This window comes from Carcharodon carcharias, chromosome 24, assembly GCF_017639515.1.
Source record: "Carcharodon carcharias isolate sCarCar2 chromosome 24, sCarCar2.pri, whole genome shotgun sequence".
Taxonomy (NCBI): domain Eukaryota; kingdom Metazoa; phylum Chordata; class Chondrichthyes; order Lamniformes; family Lamnidae; genus Carcharodon; species Carcharodon carcharias.
In genome coordinates this window covers 17,331,194-17,358,085 of record NC_054490.1, presented here as the reverse complement: position 1 = coordinate 17,358,085, position 26,892 = coordinate 17,331,194, and the positions used below count along the sequence as shown (strand labels likewise).

Genomic DNA, 26,892 nt, shown 5'->3' with positions numbered 1-26,892 from the left:
ATTAATCATGTGAATGTGAAAGGTGATTTTTTTTGTTTAATTTAAAATATTATTCTGAAGATTCAAAATTCTAGACATTTTGTCTCCTGGAAAGCATTTAGATTAATTTGACCATTTCCAGAAATCCTCCCTGTGAAAGAGCTATCTCCCCCAGTTTTTTCCCTATAGCCCTGCAAAATTTTTTCTCTTCAGGCAGTTAACAAGTTCCCCTTTGGAAAGTCATTACTGAATCAGCTTCCAACACACCTCCAAGCAGCACATTCCTGATCATATCAGCTCGCTATATCAGACCACGTCTCGTCATCTTCGCTCTGGTTCTTTTGCTAATTACTTTAAATATAGATATCTTTATTATATATTATATTATTTCAAAAGTGACAGTGAATGACAATTTGGGATGTAGCGATGTTCATTTTGCTATGGTACAGATTGAGAAGCTGGGAGGCGTCAAACTGAGGCTCTACAGCACCGTCACTGGGAGGAGGGTATAATTACAGCTTGGGCACTTCACACAGGCTGTTTCCATACTAAGTGTGAAGAGACAGGAGGAAGTGAATGCAGATATACAATTTCCATCAGCAGACAGTTAAATGAAACATCTTGACGCATCTCTTATCAACATGTGTAACAAATATATTTGAAGTTACATTGAGTATTAAACCCGCACAGCAGCAGCACCGGTGATGGGGTCTTACAAGGTTGTGATGATACTGAACAGTACAGGAATTGGGGGAAGTGTGTTTGAAGGTGTCAGTGAAAAGCCTCTTCAAGATGGCCTCCTTCACCCATATCCAGGACAGTCTTTATCTGCTGCATCCTCCAGTGCTTTCCAGTAGATCAGCAGCTCGTTGGGTTTCACCCAGTGAGAGGTGATGAGTTTACGGAAGCTGCAAACAGAAAACTTCACATTCCCATCGTGTAATTTCTGCTCTGAGTGGATTTTCACTGGTGTGATCTTCAACTCCGCCAAACACAGCCCGACGTACACATCCTCCGGTTTAAAGTGGGGGACCTTCCTGGAAATCTTCCACACTCGGTGGGCAACATCAGTCGAAAGTACGTACCCAGTGCCTGAGCAGAATGGTGGGTATGTTTCCTGAGCATATTCCTGTTCGCTGACATACCATTTACTGGATTTGTTTTTGATAGCTCCAGAATTCCTCATGATGAAGCCGGTGAAGATATCCGTGTGATTCATTCCCAACAAGAGCTTGGTCAGGTGATCGGTGTTGACAAACATGTCGGAATCGGTTTTCATCACGAAGGAGGTGGACGGACAATCGGCTCACCCATTCCAGGCCCATCAGCACCTTGGTGGTCAGGTTGTAATAAGTGCTGGTGAAATTTTTTTGGATGATGTCCTTGTGCAGTGAACTTTCTTTCAGCAGCTGCTCCTGATGCTCTCGGCTGTACCCGAGCAGGAAGTAGCTCACCACCCTCTTGCCATGGGTTGTCCGCGCTCGCCCCCAAGTCTGGCGAATGACCGAGCAAGCTTAAATATCCAAGTATAATAAATATCAGAATAGAGGGCGCAAAAACCAAATAATATTTCTTTTTTGCAAGCAATTTGAAACAACAGCTTCCAACAAGAAATATCTTCATGCTCTGAGTCACCTGTAAATAAAATAAACAAGTCGATTTTGGTGGAGTCCAGGCAAAGCAAAGGAAAGCGCTTTCCTTTTTAAGACTAGGAACACAGCAATACATGGCCATTTGCCCCTTAACCTGTTATGCAAGAACATGAGGAGGTCATTAAGTCGCCTTGAGCCAGTTACACAGGAACAGGAAAAGGCCATTCAGTCCCTCCGGCCAGTTACACTGGAACAGGAGGAGGCCAGTCAGCCCCTCGAGTCTGTGACACAGGAACAGAAGGAGGCCATTCTGTTCCTCAAACATGTTAGACAGGAACAGGAGGGGTCTGTTCAGCCCTTTGAGCCTCTTACACAGGAACAAGAGGAGGCCTTTCAGCCATTCAGTGAGCTTTTGGCCAACCCGTAGTTTAACTACATGGAGACGCTTGGTCCCTTAACATCCTATCCCAACAAAAATCTATCAACCTCCATCTCAAGCACTTCAAAAGACCCTCAGCCTCAATATCATTTTTGGGCGAGAGTTCCAGATTCCCACTCTCCTTTGTGTGAGGGAGTACTTCCTGACATCACCCCTGAATGCCCTGGCTCTAAGTTTAAAGTTCTGCCCCCTTGTTCTGGACTCCTCCCACCAGAGGAAATAGTTTCTTTCTATCAACACTATCGGCCTTTGTAATCATTTTAAACACCTCAATTAAATATAAGATGGAATCCAAAAGTCTTCTATTGACATATAAATACTAAAAAGAGTGGTAAAATGAGGAGTGGGGCTGATTAGGGATCAAAAAAAATTACACATTTGAGGTAGGAGGCATAGCTGAAGTACTAACTGTCTACTTTGCATCTGTCTTTATCATGGAAGACCAAGTTATGGTGAATGAGGAGGTAGTTGAGATACTTGATGAGTTTTCAGCAATGACAAGGAGGAGTTATTAGATGGCTGGCAGTACTTAAAAGTTGATAAGGCAACAGGACCAGGTGAGTTGCATCCACAGATAGGGAGGGAAGTGAGGGTATCAAGTGGGGAGGCATTGGCCATAATTTTCCAGCGTTCCTTATGGTCAGGGGTAGTGCCAGAGGAAGTGCCAGAGGACCCGAGAATTGCAATTGTTGCACTTCTGTTCAAAAAAGGGTGTAAGGATTAGCCCAGCAACGACAGACCAGTCTGTTTAGCCTTCGTGGTGGGGAAACTTTTAATTCAGGATAATTGAGGACAAGATTAACAGCCACTTGGGTAAATGCAGTTAAGGATCCAGAAGGAAAAAGCAGTTTGAATCATTACTCTTATTTCCCAGTTTTTACTGGTGTTCCATTTTAAGGTATAAAAGACCAGTTTGGACCAGTATTCTTATTTCCAAGTTTTTACTCCTTTTCGTTCTGGAGAAAGCCAGAATGTATTTTTAAATGGCCAGTAACTTGATCGAGTTTATTGAAAAGGTAACAGAGATGGCTGATGAGGGTAATGTAGTTAATGTGGTGTACCTAGACCTCCAAAAGGCGTTTGAAGTGCCATACAACAGACCTGTGAGCAAAGTTATGGCTGATGGAGTAAAAGGGACAGTACCAACATGGATACAACATTGGCTGAGTGACAGGAAACAGAGAGTAATTGTTAATGGAAGATTTTCAGTCTGGTCTGCACTGGAGTGCTGTGTCTGGCTGCAGTAGAGAGCTTCAGTTAGAGTTTGGTGACTGAGGGAGTTTAAGGGTTAAATTTAGGGTTAAATCCTATCTAAACTCTAGTCTTTCTTTAATTCAGCAATTAACTTAAAGTTGCTGTTAGGGTTGGAAGAAGGTAAGTTTCAGTCCAGCCTTAAAACAGGGCTCATACAGGCTCAGCTTGCAGCTGCAACTAGTTAATTATATAACTGGCTTAATCAGGTTTTCAGATGCTAGGTTCAGAGAGTATAAAAGTAGACTACCTTACAGTTCTGACTTTGTCTGCACTAGAGTGCTGTGTTTCACTGCAGTAGAGAGCTTCAGTTGGAGTTTCGTGATTGAGGGAGTTCAGTGAGAAGGGAGGAGGTGCCCCTTTCTTTTTCTACCTTTGCTCAGAAAGAAGAGCGGTGGCCTTGGTAGGTAGGAACTTGTGAGTAAATTAGAAAAGTGTTATATTTTTAAAGTTCCTATACTTGGATTTAACTGTGAAATGCCAGGAATAAGGGAAATTTAAGGACCAATATTAAAAAGCAATATAAATAATCTAAAGCAGAATAAAGTTAATGTAAGGGAAGTAGAATTGAGACGTGGCAGGGCAGCTCAGTCACGTGGAATGCATGTCCTGTAATATGTGCGAAGTCATAGATGCTACCAGTGTCCTAGCTGACCACATGTGCAGGAAGTGCTGTCAGCTCCAGAAACTTGAGCTCCAAGTCAGAGGGAGTACAAATGCATTAAGTTTCAAGGGAGTAAGGTAAGGTGGATGGCCTCTACTTTGATGCTAAGAGTATTACAGGTAAAATGGATGAGTTAAGGGTGAAGATTGACATGTGGAATTGTGATATAGTAGCCATCACTGAGATGTGGTTGAGGGAGGGGCAGGATTGGCAGCTCAATATTCTGGGATATAGAATCTTCAAGTAAGACAGGGGAGGGGGTAAAAGAGGAGGAGGCATTGCATTATTAGTTAAGAAATCCGTTACTGCAGTAAGGAGATTTGATATCTTGGAGGGGACATCGAATGAAGCTTTGTGCGTAGAGCTTAGGAATAAAAAAGGGGCAGTCACATTGTTAGGTGTTTATTATAGACTCCAGATAGTCAGCGGGAAATTCAGGAGCAAATATGTGCACAATTTGCGGAGATGTGTAAAAACAATAACAAGAGGGTATTTATATTAGGTGATTTCAACTTCCCCAACATTAATTGGGATAGACATAGTGTTAAGGGCTTGGATGGAGTGGATTTCTTGAAATGTGTACAGGAGAACTTTTTAGGTCAATGTGTAGAGGGTCCAACAAGGGACGGCGCGGTGCTGGACCTAATTCTGGGGAATGAAGCCGAACAGGTGGCTGAGGGGGTGGTTGGGGAGCATTTTAGTGATAGCAACCTCAACATGGTACAATTTAAGCTTGTTATGGACAAAGAAATAGCCAAGTTGCTAAAAAATGTTTTGGATTGTGGAGAACAGATTTTAGTAAAGTAAGGCAGGATCTGGCCAAGGTAGACTGGGAACAGCTACTTGTGGGGAAATCTACTGAGGAAGAGTAGGAGGCATTCAAAAAGGAATTGGGGAGGGTACAGGCTCAAGATGTGCCCTCTAGAGTGACAGGAAGGAGTAACAAGCCCAGAGAACCATGGATGACCAGAGAAATTCAGTATTCGATGAAAAGGAAAAGAGAGGCTTTTAACAGGTACAAGGGAAGCAAATCAGCAGAGGCATTAGTGGAGTACAGAAAGTACAGGGTAGAGCTTAAGAAAGAAATTAGGAGAGCAAAGAGGGGATATGAGAAAGCTCTGGCTAGTAAAAGTAGGGAAAATCCCAAGATATTCTATAAGTATATCAATGGGAAGAGGATAGCCAGGGAAAGAGTAGGGCCCATTAGGGACCAAGGAGGCAATCTATGGGTGGAGCCAAAGGACATCGGTAGAGTGTTGAACGAATACTTCACATCCATCTTCACCCAAGAGAATGAGGATGAAGGTATTGAACTCGGGGAGAGGCTGTGAGTTTCTTGAATAATTTGATATAGGGAGTGACAAGGTATTGGAGGTGTTGGCAGGCTTAAAAGTGGACAAATCTCCAGGTCCGGATGATTTGTGTCCCAGATTGCTGAGGGAGACCAGGAAGGAGATTGCAGGGGATCTGAACCAATTTTTTAATTCCTCTCTGACCACGGGGGAGGTGCCAGAGGACTGGAGAACAGCTAATGTGGTTCCACTATTTAAGAAGGGTTGTAGAGATAAGCCAGGGAACTACAGGCCAGTGAGTCTCACGTCAGTGGTAGGGAAACTATTGGAGAAAATTCTGAAGGAGAGTATCTATCTCCACTAGGAGAGGCAAGGTTTGATCAGGGATAGTCAGCATGGTTTTGTCAGAGGGAGGTCATGCCTAACAAATTTGATTGAATCTTTCGAGGAGGTGACCAGGTGTGTAGATGAGGGTAGTGCAGCTGATGTAGTTTACATGGATTTCAGCAAAGCCTTTGACAAGGTCCCACATGGGAGACTTATAAAGAAGGCAAATGCACATTGGTTACAGGGTAATTTGATAAGGTGGATTCAAAATTGGCTTAGTTGTAGGAGACAGAGGGTGATGACAGAAGGATGCTTTAGTGATGGAAGCCTGTGTCCAGTGGCGTACCACAGGGATCTGTGCTGGGTCCCCTATTATTTGTCATTTATATAAACAACATAGGTGACTATGTGGGGTTAGGATTAGTAAGTTTACGGATTACACAAAGATTGGCCGGGTGGTTAACTGTGAGGTTGAGTGTCTTGGGCTACAGGAAGATATAGACAGGATGGTCAAATGGGCAAATAAGTGGCAGATGGAATTTAACCCTGAAAAATGTGAGGTGATACACTTTGGAAGGAGTAATTTGACAAGGAAGTATTCAATGAATGGCATGACACTAGGAAGTTCTGAGGAACAAAGACACCTTTGTGTGTGTGTCCATAGATCTCTGAAGGTAGAGGGGCATGTTAGTGGGGTGGTGAAAAAGGCAAATGGGACACTTTCCTTTATCAGTTGAGGCATAGATAGGTAGGGAGGTCATGTTGGAGTTGTATAGAACCTTGGTGAGGCCACAGCTGGAGTACTGTGTGCAGTTCTGGTTGCCACATTATAGGAAGGATGTGATTGCACTGGAGGGGTTTCAGAGGAGATTCACCAGGATGTTGCCTGGGATGAAACATTTAATTTATGAAGAGAGATTGGATAGACTTGGGTTGTTTTCATTGGAGCAGAGAAGACTGAGGGGCGACCTGATCGAGGTGCACAAGATTATGAGGGGCATGGACAGGGTGGATTGGGAGCAGCTGTTCCTCTTAGTTGAAGGGTCAGTCACGAGGGGACATAAGTTCAAGGTGAGGGGCAGGAGGTTTAGGGGGGATGTGAGGAAACATATTTTTACTCAGAGGGTGGTGATGGTCTGGAATGTGCTGCCTGAGAGGGTGGTGGAGGTGGGTTGCCTCACATCCTTTAAAAAGTACCTGGATGAGCACTTGGCACATCATAACATCCAAGGATTTGGGCCAAGTGCTGGTAAATGGGATTAAGTAGGAAGGTTAGGTGTTTCTCACATGTTGGTGCAGACTCGATGGGCCGAAGGGCCTCCGTTGCACTGTGTGATTCTGTGATTCCAGGCTTCAGAGCTTGAACAGTGGCTGCAGTCACTGTGGCACATCCACGAGGCCAAGACCTACGTGGATAGCACGTTCAGAGAGGTGGGCAAACCGCAGCATAAGGGCCTGGAGATAAAGAGGGAATAGGTGACCACCAGGCAGCCCAAGAGAAGTAGGCAGGTAGTGCAAGAGTTCCCTGGGGACCCGCTCACAAATTGGTTTTCCATTTTGGAAGCTGGTGAGGCCGCTGTTTCTTCAGAGGAGTGCAATCAGAGCTGAGTTTGTGGCACCATGAGCGGCTCAGCTGTACAGGAGGGAGGAAGAAGAAAGGAAGAGCTATAGTGATAGGAGATTCATTGGTTAGGGGAACAGACAGGTGTTTCTGTGGCTTTAGACATGACTCCAGGATGGTATATTGCCCCCCTAGTGCCATGGTCAAGAATGTCAGAGTGGCTGCATGACATTCTTCTGGGGGAGGGTGATCAGTCAGAAGTCATGGCCCACATTGGGTACCAAGGACTTGGGTAGGAAAGGGGATGTGGTCCTGTGATCAGAATTTAGGGAGCTAGGTAGAAGATAGCAAGCAGGGCATCTAATTTAGTAATCTCCAAATTGCTCTCAGTGCCACATACCATTGAGTATAGAAAGAGGAGGATAAGGCAGATGAATGTGTGGCTGGAAAGATGGTGCAGGAGATTCCTGGGACACTGGGACTGGCTCTGGGGGAGATGGCACCTGTACAAGCTGGACAGGTTGCACCTGAACAGAGCTAGGAGTAGGAGTTCCTTGCGGGGTGTTTTGCTAGTGTTGTTGGGAGGGCTTTTAGCTAACTCGGCACGGGTGTGGGAACCCAGAGAAAAGAATTGAGAGGAATACCAGGGTGTACAAAATACTGGGAGGGATGGATAGCACTAGTATAGAGAATAGTAAGTTAATAAGGGAGAAAGCAACAAAATCTAAATCAGGGTTACTATGCATGTATGTGAATGCACAGAGCATAGTACATAAGATTGGGGAGTTACAGGCGCAGATTGCCATGTGGAAATGTGTGGCGATAACATAGACCTGACTCAAGGGAGGGCAGAGCTGGGTGTTAAATATTCCTGGGTACAAGTTGTTCAGAAGAGATAGGAAAGGAAGGAAGGAAGGAAGGAGAAGGGGTGGCAATATTGGTTAAGGAGAGCATTGCAGTGCTAGAGAAAAAGGATGCCCCAGAGAGTTCAAGGACAGACTCAATTTGGCTAGAGCTAAGTATCATGAAGAGAAATTAATGTATATATGCTATTGGAAATTATTTTAAATTGGACTTGTAGTAGGGTTTGTGTCTGAGTGTGAGTGTATGTGTTTAAATTGGATTAAAGCCATCTAGTCTGGGTGCTTTGATGTATAGTAGTTTTGAGATGTAAACTGTAAGGTAGAGGGTGCATTTGCATTTTGTTGAATAAACCATTCAAATCTTGCACTTAGCTAGGGAACACCAAACAATATGTTTATATTACAAATAAAATTGGTCCTATGAAAAGTGTTTTATTGTTAGAAGAAGCGGAGTTCAAAGGGCCCGGTGATACATTCAAAGAGAAGGCTAGGTATATACAGAAGAGTTTTGTACGTGGAAGTTAGAGGCATGGAAGATATGAGCCTGTAAGCCTACCACTGTGTCTGTGAAGGAACAAACTGAAAGGGACCTCGTTTTGAATTCATAAGATAAAATGTGCTTTGCCAGGTGTCTGTTTAAGTTTTTGGGTTATTGTTGCTTTGGGGAAGATTATTTGGGAGTGATTAATTTGGGGATTTGTTTAATAGTTATTATGGTAGTAATTTGTAGATGTGTATGTGTTTAATTTCTTACTAGAATTTATAAATGTTCAATTTAATTTTTCTAAAAAAACCTCTGGAGGCTTGGAGGTTTCATTTCTGAATTCAGAGTTGCTTCTCAAACATATCAATTGAAAATATAGGTTATGACAGTTGTTTAAAGTTTCTCTTTGGGATTTAAAATAACTGAGCCTTTACCAACTGCTGTGTCATAACACTAAGGAACAAAAAGGGAGCAATTACATTGTTCGGTGTAGCCAGTAGACTGACAAATAGTGAGAAGGACATAGAAGAACAAATCTGCAGGGAAATTACAGAGAGATGCAGGCATTTCAGAGTAGATATAACGGGGGAATTAATTACCCGAATGTAGACTGGGACAGTGGTAGTTTAAAGGACAGAGAGGAACAAAAGTTCCTAGTTTGTGTTCAGGAGAATTTTCTACAGCAGTATGTCTCCAATTCAACAAGAAAAGGCCTGGTTGTACCTGGTTCTTGGAAATGAGGTGGGCCAAGTCGATCAAGTGTCAGTGGGGGAACATTTAGGAGACAGTGATCATTGTATTGTACGTTTTAGGATGATGATAGAAAAGGATGATAGGCAATCCAGAATAAGAATAATTAACTGGACAAGAGCCGACTTCAATGGGGGCAAGGACGGAGCTGGGGCAGATAGACTGGAATAAAAGACTAGCAGGAAGAACTGTAGCTGAACAATGGGCTACCTTCTAAAAAGAATTGGTTCGGACTCAGTCAAGGTATATTCCATTGAAAAGGAAAGGTAAGACAAACAAATCCCTGGATAAAAAAGGAGCTTGAAATTAAGATAAAGAAGAAGATCTGTGCTTATATCAGGTGTCAGGTAGAAAATACAATTGAGAATCAAGAGGAATACAGAAGGTTCGGGGGGAGATGAAAAAGCAAATAAGAGAAGCAAAGAGGGATTATGAGAAAAGACTGGCAGCCAATATAACGGGGAATCCCAAAGTTTTCTATAGGCATATAACTAGTAAAAGGGTGGTATAAGGAGGAGTAGTGCTGATTAGGGACCTAATAGGGAATTTATAGATGGACCAAATGCTGAGGTATTAAGTGAACACTTTGTACGTGTCTTTACCAAGGAGGTAGATGCTACCCAGGCCATGGTGACAGACAAAGAATCTCTGTCACTAGAAGGGTTCAAAATTGATAAGGAGGAAGTGTTGAATGGACTGTCAGTACTTAAAGTTGAGAAGGCACCGGGACCAGATGAGATGCATTCAAGGATATTGAAGGAAGTGGGAGTAGAAATTGCAGGGGCACCGGGCATAATCTTTCAGTCTGCCCTGGACTCAGGCGTGGCACCAGAGGACTGGAGAATTGCAATCATTATGCCCTTGGTGGCCTTATTCCTGCTGAATTCAAGGTCTGCATCTCGAAATTACAAATTGCAAAAATGGGTTATGACAGTGGTCTCAAGTTTCCCTCTGGGATTTGAACAACTCAGCCTTTACCATCGGCTGTGTCATAATAATAAAAACAGATGCAATTCTGAAGTGGATATCAGAGCAGAGGGACCTAGGCGTACATGTGCAGAAATCATTTAAGGAGGCAGGACAGGTTTAGAGCATGGTTAATAAAACACAAGGACACTGGGCTTTATAGAGGCATAGAATACAAAATTATGATAAATCTGCATGAAAGACTGGTTCAGCCTAAACTGGAGGTTTAGTGGTTCGGATCGCTATGCTTTATGAAGGATGCGACGGAGTTAGAGAGGGTGCAGAAAAGATACAAGCAAATGGTTTCAGGGATGAGGAATTTTAGTTGCATAGACAGATTGGAGAGATGGGGACTGTTATTCCTGGAGAAGAGAAGGTTGAGAGGAGATCTGATAGAGTTATTCAAAATCATGAAGGGCCTGGGTAGAGTAGGTAGCTTTCTTTTTTGTGGAGAGATGGAGAACCAGAGGACATTCATTTAAGATGATTGATAAAAGAAGCAATGGCGACAGTAGGGAAAAGGTCTTTATGCAGTGAGTGGTTTGGATCTAGAATGGACTGCCTGAGAGTGCGGTGGACGCAGATTCAATCGTGGTTTTCAAAAGGCATTTGGATTGTTATTTGAAGAGGAAAGATTTGCAGGGCTAAGGAGAAAAGTCAGGGGTTTGGCACTATTGGCACTAGGCGCATTGACCGAGAGCTGGTCCAGACATGATGGGCTGAATGGCCTCTCTCTGTGCTGTAACCATTCTATGGCAAGCCTAGATTGTGTAACCTGTCCCCACAATGTCAGCCTTTGAGACTGAAAGTGGATGGAGCAAATTCAGAACAAATCTTTCATGAGAGGAAGTTAGCACATCAACTCTTAACTTGTTGGGCGGATGTCCCTCTCCCATAGTTTTATTACCTGCCGTAATGGTTTATTTAAATGAGCTAGAGGTCTCCGCTAACATTATCAATAGAGGAATTTCACAGCAACAAGTTCTGGGCTTCTCACGTTGACAATGACAGGAAGATATAATAAATTTCATAATGTTATTAGAATATATTGTACAGTGGAGTAATAGCGTGTGTGTGTGTGTGTGTGTGTGTGTGTGTGTGTGTGTGTGTATGACTTAATTGAATTAAAAGAAGCTGGTCTGAAGGCTTTGATGCAACAGAAGATAAGCTGGGTTTGAAATGTTAAGTAGGTAAACATGGGGGAAGTTTTAGGATGTAAGGTGTTAAGAGGACAATTGCATTTTTAAATAAACCAGACTAGATTGAATTCAAAAGAGGGAGTGAAATATTACACCTAGCCAGGAGAAGTTAAGAAACAGTGTGTTTATTTTTCCCAAAGAGTACTGTTAAAATTGGTACTATGATATTATTAAAGAGGTAAAAGTCCAAAGACATAGTGAAACAATGGGAATTTCCATTCAAAGGGGAAAATACGTATAAAGGAGAAAAGGCCTGTGTGTAAGGGAAGGCACTCTAAGATCTGAAACAAGTGTGAAAAGCCTTCAGCATCTAAGCCACAAGCTGCTTTCTACAAAGAACTGAAGCTAAGAAAACTCACTTTGAATTTGACTTTTTTTTAATTCATTCATGGGATGTGGGCTTCACTGGCTTGGCCAACATTTATTGCCCATTCCTAGTTGCCCTTGAGAAGGTGGTGGTGAGCTACCTTCTTGAACCGCTGCAGTTCCTGTGGTGTAGGTACACCCATGGTTCTGTTTTGAAGGGAATTCCAGGATTTTGACCCAGTGACAGTGAAGGAACGGCCGATATATTTCCAAGTCAGGATGGTGAGTGACTTGGAGGGGAACTTCCAGTTGGCGATGTTCCCATCTTATCTGCTGCCCTTGTCCTTCTAGGTGGTAGTGGTCATGGGTTTGGAAAGTACTGTATAAGGAGCCTTGGTGAATTCCTGCAGTGCATGTTGTAGATGGTACACACACTGCTGCTACTGTGCATCGCTGTGGGATGGAGTGAATGTTTGTGGATGTGGTGCCAATCAAGCAGACTGCTTTGTCCTGGACGGTGTCTAGCTTCTTCATTGTTGTAGGAGCTGCACTCATCCGGGCATGTGGGGAGTATTCCATCACATTCCTGACTTGTGCCTTGTAGATCATAGACAGGCTTTGGGGAGTCAGAAGGCGAGTTACTCATCGTATGATTCCTAGCCTTTGATCTGCTCTTGTAGCCACAGTATTTATATGGCTAGTCCAATTCAGTTTCTGGTCAATGGTAACACCTAGGATGTTGATAGTGGGGGATTCAGTGATGGTAATGCCATTGAACATCAAGGGGTGATGGTTGGATTCTCTCTTGTTGGAGATGGTCATTGCCTAACACTTGTGTGGTGCGAATGTTGCTTGCCACTTGTCAGCCCAAGCCTGGATATTGTCCAGGTCTTGCTGCATTGGACATGGACTGCTTCAGTATCTGAGGAGTTGCAAAAGGTGCTGAACATTATGCAATCATCAATGAACATTCCCACTCCTGACCTTATGATGGAAGGAAGGTCATTGATGAAGCAGCCGAAGATGGCTGGGCCTAGGACACCTGATGAACTCCTACAGTGATGTCCTGCAGCTAAGGTGACTGACCTCCAACAATCACAACCATCTTTCTTTGTGCTAGGTATGACTCCAACCAGCAGAGAATTTTCCCCCGATTCCCAGTGACTCCAGTTTTGCTAGGGCTCCTTGTTGCCACACTCGGTCAAATGCTGCCTTGATGTCAAGGGCAGTCACTCTCACCTCACCTCGGGAGCTCAGCTCTTTTGTCCATGTTTGAACCAAGGCTGTAATCAGGTAAGGAGCTGAGTGGCCCTAGCGGAACCCAAACTGGGCATCAGTGAGCAGGTTATTGTTAAGCAAGTGCCGTTTGATGGCATTGTTGATGACCCCTTCCATTATTTTACTGATGATCGAGAGTAGACCAATGGGGCAGTAGTTGGCCGGATTGGATTTCTCCTGCTTTTTATGTATAGGACATACCTGGGCAATTTTCCTCACAGTCAGGTAGATGCCAGTGCTGTAGCTGTACTGGAACAGCTTGGCTAGGGGCACGGCTAGTTCTGGAGCACAAGTCTTCATTCAGTACTATTGCCGGAATGTTGTCAGGGCCCATAGCTTTTGAAGTATCCAGTGCCTTCGGCCATTTCTTGATATCATGTCGAGTGAATTGAATTGGCTGAAGACTGGCACCTGTGATGCAGGGGACTTCCAGATGAGGCTGAGATGGATCGTTCACTTGGCACTTCTGGCTGAATACTATTGAGAATGCTTCAACCTTATCTTTTGCACTGATGTGCTGGGGTCCTCCACCATTGAGGATGGGGATATTTGTGGAGCTGTTCAGGGTATTGTGTGCTGCTTTGCCTGGGACCTTTAAAATCTGTGTCCTACTGTTGCCTTCACGGAGGTGTAACTGGGGTTTAGATTAATTAGGGGATTTAGAAGTTATCATAGTAGTAATTTGAAGATCCATGTATATGCTTCAAATCATTTCTTCTATTGACATAGGTTTAATTTAGTTTTGTAAGAAGCAAATAAGACTTGGTGGCCTTTTACTGAATTCAAAGCCTGCATCTCAAAATAAGTACAAATTGCAAAAATAATTGTGGCAGCGGCTTCAAATTTCCCTCTGGGATTTGGGTAGCTTGGCATTTACCATCCACCTGCCATAACAGTCAGAAATAGTTATAAACTTACACATGTAGAAAAAAAACTAAAGGTGCGATGATTGAAACACTGGAGTTCCAAACATGGAACCAGTGAATGATCAAAGCTGGAAACCCTGGAGGTACAAAGCTGGAACCAGTGAAGCATCGATCAAAGCTGGAAACACTGGAGGTATAAACCTGGAACCAGTGAAGGATCAAAGCTGGAAACACTGGACGTCCAAAGCTGGAACCAGTGAAGGATCGATCAAAGCTGGAAACACTGGATGTCCAAAGCTGGAACCAGTGAAGGATCAAAGCTGGAAACACTGGAGGTACAAAGCTGGAACCAGTGAAAGATTAAAGCTGGAAACACTGGAGGTACAAAGCTGGAACCAGTGAAGGATCAAAGCTGGAGACACTGGAGGACAAAAGAGAATTCAGGGCCCTCGTAGATTATTGTTTAAACCTCACGGTCATGTACAGAAGATAATCAAATCAGCTCATCGAATGTTGGCCTTTGATAGAATTATAGAATGATTACAGAAGGAGGCCATTCAGCACAGCAGGTCTGTGTGGCTCTCTGTAAGATTACCTCATCTAGTCCCACTGCCCCATCTTCCCTGCACCCAGCTACGAGACACAGAGAAGATGTCACTAATAAATCCAATCGGGAATTCTGGAGAAACCTCTTTTCCCACAGAATGGAACTAGTTACCACCAGGAGTGGTCGAGATGAATAGTGTAGATGCATAAGGGAGAAAGAAATAGAAGGGGATGTTGTTGGGTTGAGATGAAGAGGGGACGGGAGGAGGCATGTGTATGAATATAAACACCAGCATGAGCCTGTTGGGCTGAATGGCCTATTTGTCTGCTTTAAATATACGTGACATGCGATTTAAGCACATGGACTACACGAAGGTTATAAAACAAGCTTAGTTTATTCCACTGGCATCAAAGCATTATCAACTCTCAAGAGAAAGCATAACTCCAAGAAACAAACTATTTTCAGAGCACCACTGCCCATGCTTCCAATCTCTGCCCTGTTTGGAGCGTCGGCTCCTCAACACACTCATTCAGCAGTCTCTCTCTATCTCTCTTTCTCTCTCTACCTCTCTTTGTGATTCCCTTCGTGTGTCACCGATCTGGGCAAATGATACAGGTTGGGATGATATCCAGCATTTGCTCGAGGTGACCTTTCTCAGCCCCTCTTCCGATCTGGCACTTCCAAATAGCACCCAGGGTCTGTGATGAGTCAGCCACATAGGATTCTAGCTCGGCCATATCTCCAGGGACCGTACGATCAGCAGCACTGGTTGCTCCAGCTGCAGCTTCCTTGTCAGACACATTGACATTTCCTTTCAGCACCAGAGTTGGCCCCCTCACACTGGATGCATCCCTGGAACTCCTGACACACACACGTTCCAGGATTCCCCATTTCGTTAGGACTCCTCTTTGCTCAGGCTACCACCAGCTGCCGCTTCCGGCTCCCCTACACTGTTAAGTGGGCTGAATTTCCGCCCACGTCACCCACCAGACTTTTGGCATTGAGAGACTCCCCTCCGGAAACGGTGTCTGAAGTTGCCTCTAGCTACAGGCCTGATGCCACTGGTGTGACCACTGGTGTGGAGCTGCTTCCCTCCTTTGGCCAAAGTACACCACTTACAGCCCTGGCAGTAACCAGCAATATTGGCAGCTACCCCTGGCCACCACCTTCTTGTCAATACAGCCGTCTTCTCCAACACTTGGTGTCCCTCCTGATCACAAACCGTGGTCAACACGTGACGCTGGAGACTGCCACGGGCAGGGTGAGTTGCCTCACCTCCCTCCTGTTGTCATGAACCAGCTGATAGAGAATCCCTCCTTCGACCTGTTCCTCTTCCAGCATTTCAGTGGCTTACGTGCCCATTCAAACTCCTTCATTAGGCAGCTTTGGATCGCTGGACACTGAGTTTTCCAGTAGAATTGATGTCTTCAATGAACAGTTGAAGCTGCCTGAAGTCCTGTTTGGAGGTGGATGGCAAAGGTGAACCTGTACATGGCTCTATTCCTCTGGATCTCCCTCATAAACACATTGGTGACACTTTTATGGCTCCCTGCCCAGGTTCCATAGAGAGAATAGGGGTGAGAATGCTGTCATTTTCTTAAGGCATGGCGTCGGCCGCAATCCTCTCCAAACTGGCAAAAGTGGTCCCCTTCCATGTTCAGCCTTCCAGATGAGCACCTCAGCATTTCCCTTTCCTTTGTATCTTGTGAGGGAGGAGGAATGGAATTTCACTGGCTGGGGTCACCATGCCTGACAGCTGTGATGTATGTGGTTGTTCGGGGCAGCCTCATTGGAATTGCCCAACCCTGTTACAATACCAGAACCTCTTTGGAGTATCGTGAGGCTTACTGTAGAGATAGGACAGCAAAGATTAGATTTGTGCTTGCTGCACAACAACCTGTTCTGCCTGCCTCTTCATCCAGATGTTGACATCCCTGTCCGTGCTGACAGGAACCTCCCTGACACTGGCCTCTTTCCTCGTCTTAGGACTCCAGCCGACCCCAATTATCCGGATGATGTAATCCCGTACGTCAAAGGTCAGTCAGAGTTTGTCATTTGAGTCTCTTCAGCTCCCTCTGGCCATCTTCATCCCTCATCGCTTCAACTAGCTCAGCTGCATGTCCCTGGTCAATCCGAAGGAGTGATCCAGGAGGATAATGCAGTCGAACAACTTCATCGGCTCCAGGTTATGGAGTCCAGGTCCTCTCTTTGATTGCTCGCACTCATAAAACATCTGCTGCAGCTGTGAAAGGCTACTGCTGTCACCAAAAATACTGGGCCGGGACCTCGAAGATCTGTTGGGGAATTCTTTGAATATCTGCACCCCTCCCCAATATTTCCCAATGAGCTTTCCCACACCGATGCTTCAGCACGAATACTGGCTACTCCCTCTCATTGAGGCCTGCTGTCTGCCCTCAATCCAATCCTCAGTCACTAAGCCACTGGACGTCTCCGGTTTTCCCACAAATCTGTCCAGCTTCCTAAACGTCGACAGGTAGAATACCCGTGATGGGATATTCCGTCCTTCTCCTGCTACCTTAACTGAGGGAATACTGGAAGCCACTTTCTTGTCACTGCTCTGACTCTCAGCTTGATCCTGTGAAGCCTGCACCTTTGCTAGAGCTGCAGCTACTTCAGCCTCCCTCGCTAACAGGACCAGTTCAAGTCTTTTCACCACCTGCTCCATCTCGGCCAGGTGCCTTTCCATTTCATCCACCATGACCTGATGCCTGTACTGTGGAATCCTGCTGACTACACCAAGATGTAAATTGTGATTTAAGCACGTGGATTGCTCGGTGGTTATCAAACAAGTCTCGTTTGTTCCATTAGCATCGGTGCCCCAGATCTCTGCCCTATTTGGGGCCTCGGCTCCTCAATGTAGTCACTCCCCAGGCTTGTTCTGCTGCCCAGCTTCTGACTGCCATCCTGTTCTCTCCCTCTCGCTCTCTCTTTCTCTCTCTCTTATGAGGCTTCTCAGACTCAGGCTGCTTCCAGTTGGCTTGACTAGGTTTCCAATTCCCTTCCTGGCTCCTTAGCCAGCCTCAAGGGCTTCAAGCTACCCTAGGCTCCTGCCACACTGCCACCTACAAGCCCTGGATTAGTCCTTGCTTTGTCCTGACTACTTTCTCCCGCACCTCACTGCACTCCCTCACAAGGGCAGTAGAGATATAGGAACACCACCACCTGCAAGTTCCCCTCCAAGCCAGACACCATCCTGACTTAAAAGTACATTGCTGTTCCTTCACTGTCGCTGGGTCAAAATCCTAGAACTCCCACCCTAACAGCACTGCGGGTGTATCTACACCAAAGGGACTGCAGCTCACCACCATCTGCCGTATTCTGACTGAAAGCCCAGTGGAAGCAAATTAAATAGTATCTTTTAAAGGAGAACCAGGTAAATACTTCAAAGGAAATTATTTACAGGTTTATGGTGAAAGAGCAGGGGAGTGGAGGTATTTGGGTAGCCATCTAATAGAGCTGGCACAGGTACATGGACCAAAGATCGTGCTGTATCATTCCAGGATCTTTAATATTGACATGGTTTCTGTCTCAGTCACTAAACCCAATTATCAAACTCATCACATGACCAGCGTGAACATATTTCTCCTGCCTCCTTTTCAAACCCTCAATACATTGATTCTTGACCCATTGTAGTACAAGGGTATTCAACTAGCGAGGGTTAATGTCGGAGTGGAGAACAGTACTGCCCAAAATGTAATGAAAAGGGTCACGTGACAAAGGGCCCGAGTCCATCTAAGACTCTGCAGAGACTTGTGCATGAAGTTAGCGCCTCGTTTAGGCTATACTTTGTATAAATGTATATAGTTATATGTTACTGAGAAACATTACTGTTCAACCTTATAAGCTACTGAACCTCTTAGTGTAACCTACTGAACAAACTCTTACAACATCTAAGCCCCCATATCTACTGTTTCTCCAACTCATCATCACTGTGTCTCCATCCCTTCCTCGCTCACTGTCTCCATCCCTTCCTCGCTCACTGTCTCCATCCCTTCCTCGCTCACTGTCTCCATCCCTTCCTCGCTCACTGTCTCCATCCCTTCCTCGCTCACTGTCTCCATCCCTTCCTCGCTCACTGTCTCCATCCCTTCCTCGCTCACTGTCTCCATCCCTTCCTCGCTCACTGTCTCCATCCCTTCCTCGCTCACTGTCTCCATCCCTTCCTCGCTCACTGTCTCCATCCCTTCCTCGCTCACTGTCTCCATCCCTTCCTCGCTCACTGTCTCCATCCCTTCCTCGCTCACTGTCTCCATCCCTTCCTCGCTCACTGTCTCCATCCCTTCCTCGCTCAATGTATCCACTGAGGCAACGTCAGAAACGGACCCATGCTGTGTTTAACAGAGACTACTAGAATCAAGGCATCCGGGAACTTACAAATGTTTATTAGCCACATACATCAATGTACAAGGACGGGTAAGCTTGAGGTTCCTTCCAGAGGCTTCTTTCTCTGAGTTCCAGAGACATGTGATCTGACATCACTGATGACATATATTAGCTGTTAGCTACTAACCCTTTATACCCCTAAATCTTTTATCCTTGTCACTAAACTACTCAACAACTATTTACACGTCCAGCTTTCCCTCACCCTTCACAATCACGCCGCTGGCGCCAAACTCCGGATGTGTTCTTAGCTCTTAGAGGACGTGTAGGACATATGTTCTCCACATTCTTCCTGTAAGGCCATGAATCAGTATACAGAGATTCCTGTTTCTGGTGTATGGCAGAAAGGAGATAAGCAGACATTCTGTTTTTCTTCTTATTCTTTGTACCCCCTTTGGAGGTCTTTCTTGGCGAAATGAGACTTGGTCAGCTTTTAAAGTTATAGTGGGTCGACCCAATCCTCTAATCCAGCAATTTTGTTGCTTGCCAGCAGCATCTGTTGCTTCAGGACATCCAATGGTTCGCGTACTCCGAATGAAGTGTGCACTCCCAATGTCACATTCAAGAATGAATCCGATAGACAAATGGAAGAATGAAGATTATTCTCAAGTGGAGTTACTGATACTTCTGTCAATGCTGTCGAGTTTTGTCCCTTTCTGCTTGTGGTTGTCTGGCAGATGCACACTCTGCTTTCACGCCAATGTGAGTTTGCTGTTCACTAGGTATTGGCATCTCGAGAGTTTGTGCAGCCAAGGCAACATCTGGAATAGAGCTGAATGTCACATCAGGTTCTGTGACTGTATTGTGTTTTACTGGGTCGGCTTGTTGTCCTGCTGTCTCGACTACATTCAGAAAAGTTACACTTCCTCGTACATCCAAAGTGTCTGTGAGATCATCAGCTAATGTATCAGCCGTTTCAGTCTTTTCCTCTCCAGCCTTGTCATCAGAGATCAGGTTGTAGGCATTTTGTTCTGCTCTTCTCTCACTGGCCATTGTTGGAGCTCCTGTTCTTGATTTATCTTCGTGAAAGGCAGTGCCTACATCAGTTTGTTCCATGTCATCGGTGTTTCTACCAGAGTAGTCAGGCAGATTAGCATTCTGATCACATCCCTCAGTAATGTTCTGGCCACACTCATTAGTGGTATTTTCATCCTCGTCCACTCTCTCTTCAAAAAGTAGTCTGAGGGCTGGTCACTGTGGTCAGTGGTTGTCTGACCTCCTTCTTTATCCACCTTCTCCTCGAAGAGTAACACAAGTTCCAGAATGTCTTCCTGTGGTCAGAGGTGTGGAGCTTTCTGTAGGGAGACTAGTTGAAGCCGTTCTGGGTTGACCTGGGTCCCCACTGGTACTGGTGAACCAAGAAGCTGCAAAGCTATTCAAGCTTCTCTACTTAATAAAGAGCAATCTTGATTGTGAATAGCGTAGAGAGTGTCGATAAGTTTGCTGATGTTACATCGAAGCACAGCAGTCGTCTGCCCTTGAACCTTGAATGGGATGCCCCCTGGACCGTGAAGTCGAATGGTAGATGGTTTGAAAAAGTTGGGCTTCAGCTGCTATATGCTATCAAACGGAATGGACACTGCTGCTTCCGGCTCCAAGTTAAAATTGGATCTGTGGCCACTGACTATGATATCCGCACTCCGAAAGGTCTCCTCGGATGTTGCAACTTCACCCAAGAAAGGTACTTCATATTCCTGTGTATTTTCTATTTGCTGGATACTGCTTGGTCTGATCGGGCTCCCGCGGAATTTTTGAGTTGGAGGCTTTGGGTTGTGGCATAGTGCTTTAAAATGTCCCCGCCTCAGGCAGGCTTGATGCTCTGCGGGACATCCTTTGCAGCTATGGGTTTCTTTTTTTGGCATCACAACAGGAACGCTGTAAAATAACGGTGAACGCCAGGATGCTGCAGCTAATCCTTTTGAAAGAACATTGGGAAGCAATCTTGTTTATATCATTAGTGTATGTAGTATGACCTCTATTGGAGTCATTCTGAATTTCAGCAACGGTCCACATAGTATTGGGTGGCCTATTTTCAATTAAAGCCAGTAATGACTTCATCCTGGGTCTGCTTTTTAATGGGTGTGCTGGCACCTCTGTTGCCCATGAACTGGACTGAGACAGTAGTCTGACTCCACAAAAGGGGGCACAGATTTAAGGTGATTGGTAGAAGGATTAGAAGGGATAGTAGGGAAAACCTTTCTCACCCAGAGGGCAGTAGGTATCTGGAATTCGCTGTCTGGTTTGGTGGTTGAGGCAAAAACCGTCAACTCACTTAAAAGGTTCCTGGACCTCCACCTGAAGTGCTGTAACCCACAAGGCTATGGGCTGGATGCTGGAAGGTGGGATTAGAACGGGCGGCTAGTTTTTGCAGCCAGCGCAGACATGATGGGCTGAATGGCCTCCTTCCATGCCAAAACATTTCTATGGTTTAAATGTTTTCCATCATCCCGGATTAAAACTCGGTTCTGCTTCCCAAGCTCAGCTTGTCTCGCCAATTGAACTGCCTTGGACAACGTTGGCTCTACTCTGGGCTGCAGGAAGTCAGATAAGTCTCCTTCAAGAATGCTCACTACAATGTGGTCCCAGAAAAGTTCCTGCTTTAGACCCCCCATACTCGCAACTATCAGCCAATCGGCACGAGGCATGAATGAAAAACATTAACACTTTCTCTGGATTCATGAGCCTGCCTGTTAAAAGATGCCCGGTCTGTAATAATGCTAACCTGCTCTTTATCAGGCTTCTGATCTGACCCTGAAGCCAGTTTTTACCATGTGGTCGGTCAAAGAGGTGGAGTAGAGGCAGGACTTTTTCCATGGTTGTCTGTAACTTTATTCAACTGTTTTGGGACTGAGTTGGAGCTTTCCTTACCAATTTCTTGTTGCAGTCGTTCCCTCACTGCCGTATTCTCGATAGCTTTCATTTTCCCAGCACCAGCAGTTGTGTCAGGGGTCGTGGCAATCTGGTTAGTTTTCTGTGACCACCAGGGAGGAACATCAGAAACGGTCCAAGTGTGTGTTTGACAGACGTTGTTGGAAACGTAGCTGGGAATTTACAAATGTTCATTAACTATTTACAACCATGTACAGGGACAGAAAAGTGTGAGGGTCTTCCCAGAGGCATCTCTGTTTCTAGGGTCTGAATACAAATGATCTGATATCACTAATAATGTATATTAGTTATTGGCATAATCTTCATTAAGCCTTTATACGATATCCACCCCTTCGTCTCTCAGCCTCTCCGCCCCTTCGTCTCTCAGCCTCTCCGCCCCTTCGTCTCTCAGCCTCTCCGCCCCTTCGTCTCTCAGCCTCGCCGCCCCTTCGTCTCTCAGCCTCGCCGCCCCTTCGTCTCTCAGCCTCGCCGCCCCTTCGTCTCTCAGCCTCGCCGCCCCTTCGTCTCTCAGCCTCGCCGCCCCTTCGTCTCTCAGCCTCGCCGCCCCTTCGTCTCTCAGCCTCGCCGCCCCTTCGTCTCTCAGCCTCGCCGCCCCTTCGTCTCTCAGCCTCGCCGCCCCTTCGTCTCTCAGCCTCGCCGCCCCTTCGTCTCTCAGCCTCGCCGCCCCTTCGTCTCTCAGCCTCGCCGCCCCTTCGTCTCTCAGCCTCGCCGCCCCTTCGTCTCTCAGCCTCGCCGCCCCTTCGTCTCTCAGCCTCGCCGCCCCTTCGTCTCTCAGCCTCGCCGCCCCTTCGTCTCTCAGCCTCGCCGCCCCTTCGTCTCTCAGCCTCGCCGCCCCTTCGTCTCTCAGCCTCGCCGCCCCTTCGTCTCTCAGCCTCGCCGCCCCTTCGTCTCTCAGCCTCGCCGCCCCTTCGTCTCTCAGCCTCGCCGCCCCTTCGTCTCTCAGCCTCGCCGCCCCTTCGTCTCTCAGCCTCGCCGCCCCTTCGTCTCTCAGCCTCGCCGCCCCTTCGTCTCTCAGCCTCGCCGCCCCTTCGTCTCTCAGCCTCGCCGCCCCTTCGTCTCTCAGCCTCGCCGCCCCTTCGTCTCTCAGCCTCGCCGCCCCTTCGTCTCTCAGCCTCGCCGCCCCTTCGTCTCTCAGCCTCGCCGCCCCTTCGTCTCTCAGCCTCGCCGCCCCTTCGTCTCTCAGCCTCGCCGCCCCTTCGTCTCTCAGCCTCGCCGCCCCTTCGTCTCTCAGCCTCGCCGCCCCTTCGTCTCTCAGCCTCGCCGCCCCTTCGTCTCTCAGCCTCGCCGCCCCTTCGTCTCTCAGCCTCGCCGCCCCTTCGTCTCTCAGCCTCGCCGCCCCTTCGTCTCTCAGCCTCGCCGCCCCTTCGTCTCTCAGCCTCGCCGCCCCTTCGTCTCTCAGCCTCGCCGCCCCTTCGTCTCTCAGCCTCGCCGCCCCTTCGTCTCTCAGCCTCGCCGCCCCTTCGTCTCTCAGCCTCGCCGCCCCTTCGTCTCTCAGCCTCGCCGCCCCTTCGTCTCTCAGCCTCGCCGCCCCTTCGTCTCTCAGCCTCGCCGCCCCTTCGTCTCTCAGCCTCGCCGCCCCTTCGTCTCTCAGCCTCGCCGCCCCTTCGTCTCTCAGCCTCGCCGCCCCTTCGTCTCTCAGCCTCGCCGCCCCTTCGTCTCTCAGCCTCGCCGCCCCTTCGTCTCTCAGCCTCGCCGCCCCTTCGTCTCTCAGCCTCGCCGCCCCTTCGTCTCTCAGCCTCGCCGCCCCTTCGTCTCTCAGCCTCGCCGCCCCTTCGTCTCTCAGCCTCGCCGCCCCTTCGTCTCTCAGCCTCGCCGCCCCTTCGTCTCTCAGCCTCGCCGCCCCCTTCGTCTCTCAGCCTCGCCGCCCCTTCGTCTCTCAGCCTCGCCGCCCCTTCGTCTCTCAGCCTCGCCGCCCCTTCGTCTCTCAGCCTCGCCGCCCCTTCGTCTCTCAGCCTCGCCGCCCCTTCGTCTCTCAGCCTCGCCGCCCCTTCGTCTCTCAGCCTCGCCGCCCCTTCGTCTCTCAGCCTCGCCGCCCCTTCGTCTCTCAGCCTCGCCGCCCCTTCGTCTCTCAGCCTCGCCGCCCCTTCGTCTCTCAGCCTCGCCGCCCCTTCGTCTCTCAGCCTCGCCGCCCCTTCGTCTCTCAGCCTCGCCGCCCCTTCGTCTCTCAGCCTCGCCGCCCCTTCGTCTCTCAGCCTCGCCGCCCCTTCGTCTCTCAGCCTCGCCGCCCCTTCGTCTCTCAGCCTCGCCGCCCCTTCGTCTCTCAGCCTCGCCGCCCCTTCGTCTCTCAGCCTCGCCGCCCCTTCGTCTCTCAGCCTCGCCGCCCCTTCGTCTCTCAGCCTCGCCGCCCCTTCGTCTCTCAGCCTCGCCGCCCCTTCGTCTCTCAGCCTCGCCGCCCCTTCGTCTCTCAGCCTCGCCGCCCCTTCGTCTCTCAGCCTCGCCGCCCCTTCGTCTCTCAGCCTCGCCGCCCCTTCGTCTCTCAGCCTCGCCGCCCCTTCGTCTCTCAGCCTCGCCGCCCCTTCGTCTCTCAGCCTCGCCGCCCCTTCGTCTCTCAGCCTCGCCGCCCCTTCGTCTCTCAGCCTCGCCGCCCCTTCGTCTCTCAGCCTCGCCGCCCCTTTGTCACACTCTCACCATCTCTGCGTCTCTCAGCCTTTACATCTTTTCGCCCTCACGTCTTCTTCTCCCTCCCAGAAACATGATAGTGTCCCCCTTGTCCTCACTTGTCACCCGACCAGCCTCTGCATTCAATGGATCATCCTCCACCATTTCTGCCAACTCCAGCATGATGCCACCACCAAACACATTTTCCCTTCACCCCCCACCCCCTTCGGTGGCATTCCACAGGGACACCCTGGTCCACTCCTCCATCACCCCCTACACCTCAACCCCCTCCCACGGCACCTTCCCATGCAACCGCAGAAGGTACAACACCTGCCCCTTTACTTCCCCTCTCCTCACCGTCCAAGGGCCCAAACACTCCTTTCAAGTGAAGCAGCATTTCACTTGCGCTTCCCTATATTTAGTCTACTGCATTCGTTGCTCCCAAGGCAGTTTCCTCTACATTGGAGAGACCAAACGCAGACTGGGCGACCACTTTGCAGAACACCTTCGGTCTGTGCGCAATCATTACCCAGACCTCCCTGTCGCTTGTCATTTTAACACTCCACCCTGCTCTCCTGCCCACATGTCTGTCCTTGGCCTGCTGCAATGTTCCAGTGAAGCTCAACGCAAACTGGAGGAACTGCACCTCATCTTCCAACTAGGCACTTTACAGCCTTCCAGACTGAATATTGAGTTCAACAATTTTAGATCATGAACTCTCTCCTCCATCCCCACCCCCTTTCTGATACCCCCCTTTTTTTCCAATAAGTTATATAGATTCTTCTTTTCCCTCCTATTTCCATTATTTTTAAATGTATTTCCATCCATTGTTTTATCTCTACCTTTTAGCCTATTTCGATTCCTTCACCCCACCCCAGCCCCACTAGGGCTATCTGTACCTTGCTCATCCTGCTTTCTACCCTTAATTAGCACATTCCTTAGTTAATATCACCACCTTCAACACCTCTTTGCCCTTTTGTCTATGACATCTTTTGGTTATCTCCGCCTATCACTGGCCCTCTATCCAGCTCTACTTGTCCCACCACCACCCCTTAAACCAGCTTATATTTCACCTCTCTTCTATTTTTACTTAGTTCTGTTGAAGAGTCATGCGGACTCGAAACGTTAACTGTGTTCCTCTCCGCAGATGCTGCCAGACCTGCTGAGTTTTTCCAGGTATTTTTATTTTTATTTTTGTCCTGCTTTCTTTCCACGTCTGTAATAAGGATCTGCAGTTTCTGTCTGTCCCGCTTTTCTGAATGGTTGGCAGTGGGTGAAGCCTGATGCACACAGGGCCAATGGCTGCATAGGGGGTTATACGGTATAGATAAACTCATCATCAAACTGCTCCAGTGTTATATTTTCATTGGTTTCGGATAGTTTTCCTGCCTCCTCTTCTGACTGGCCAAGCACTCTGAAGTTGGCCGGCTGGAGATGCCTCAAATGTGGCTCCCAACGCTCCACATAAAAAATCTGCAGCCAGGGAAAGGCCTGAGCCCATCTGATGTGACTCTCCCAGCTGATTATCTCCTCTTCCCGTGCCCCTTTCATGCACCCCACGCCCGCTCTCCTCCACCCCCACCTCCCCCCCTCAACTGCTCTCCGCCGCAGATTGGAGGTAATTCAGGCTGAGGGTTCAGAACTAGGAGCAGGGTTCGAAGCTGTGTCTTATCGCCGCGCTCTTTGATACCACCACCAGCCTCAAAAGAAAGGGTCTTATTGTTCTGTGTGCTGTAGTTATCCCTTGTTGCTTTGAGGTGTCGTGGTCTTGAATGGGGCCCGTGAGGCACATGTGGATGGCAACAGTTTCTGGACCCAGCGGCACTGGTGGAGTGGGGATGGGGTCTGGACTGTTGAGATACAGAACTGTAAGAGGGTCCCCGATCAAAGTTACCCAGGCTGGAAGGGTTGGGGCAATGTGGTGGGGGAGGGTTGGGGTGTGGGCTGAGGTGGGGAGGCTGTGGGGGAGCTGGGGGAATGCCAATGCGGGAAGCAGGATGGGTGAACGGTAGAGGGCAGACAAAAGCGTGGGGTGGAGGGGGGTTATGCATGGCTTTGGAGCTGTGGGTGGGGAGAAGAAGCAGGGAGGACATAGCAGGGGGAGGGTAGAACACAGAAGGAAAAACGTTTTGAGAGTAAGGAGAGAGATGCAGAGAGAGATGCCACACTGACCACACAGAGAAGAAGGAGAGGAATCACAGGGGGAAATGCAGAGGAGATACGGAGGGAAATAACTATTCCGAAAGATTAACGATGAAATTAAATCTTCAGGGAACAGAAACATCGGAGCTCTCTGCAAGATCGTTAGCACTGGTTAATTGTCTGGATTCTCACCTCAGAGTCAGAGGGACCAGGAATACGCCATTGAGTACCTCATGCCTGCTCCGCCATTCAGTAAGATCAGGCACATCAGATTCTGGCACTTTCCTGACAGTCCCTAGAACACTTGTAGATCAAAAATGTGCCCAACTTAGCCTGGAAGATATTCAGGCCCCAGCCTCCACTGCTCTCTGTGGAAGAAGATTCCAAAGATTAACAAGACTCTGAGAGTAGAAATACAAGGAACTGTCGGAGGGTCAGTGCTGAGGGAGCGCTGCACTGTCGGAGGGTCAGTGCTGAGGGAGCGCTGCACTGTCGGAG

The 26,892-nt window shown here is 47.7% G+C and overlaps 1 protein-coding gene across 1 annotated transcript; it reads right to left on the bottom strand.

Moving 5' to 3' along the window:
* Nucleotides 1–781: 781 nt before the first annotated feature.
* LOC121269352 (beta-1,3-galactosyltransferase 5-like) lies at nt 782–13,873 on the bottom strand. The gene is given in 3 exon segments (XM_041173904.1): nt 782–1,280; nt 1,282–1,492; nt 13,870–13,873. Coding segments are annotated over 3 exon segments (714 nt in total).
* Between the last annotated feature and the right edge of the window lie 13,019 nt (nt 13,874–26,892).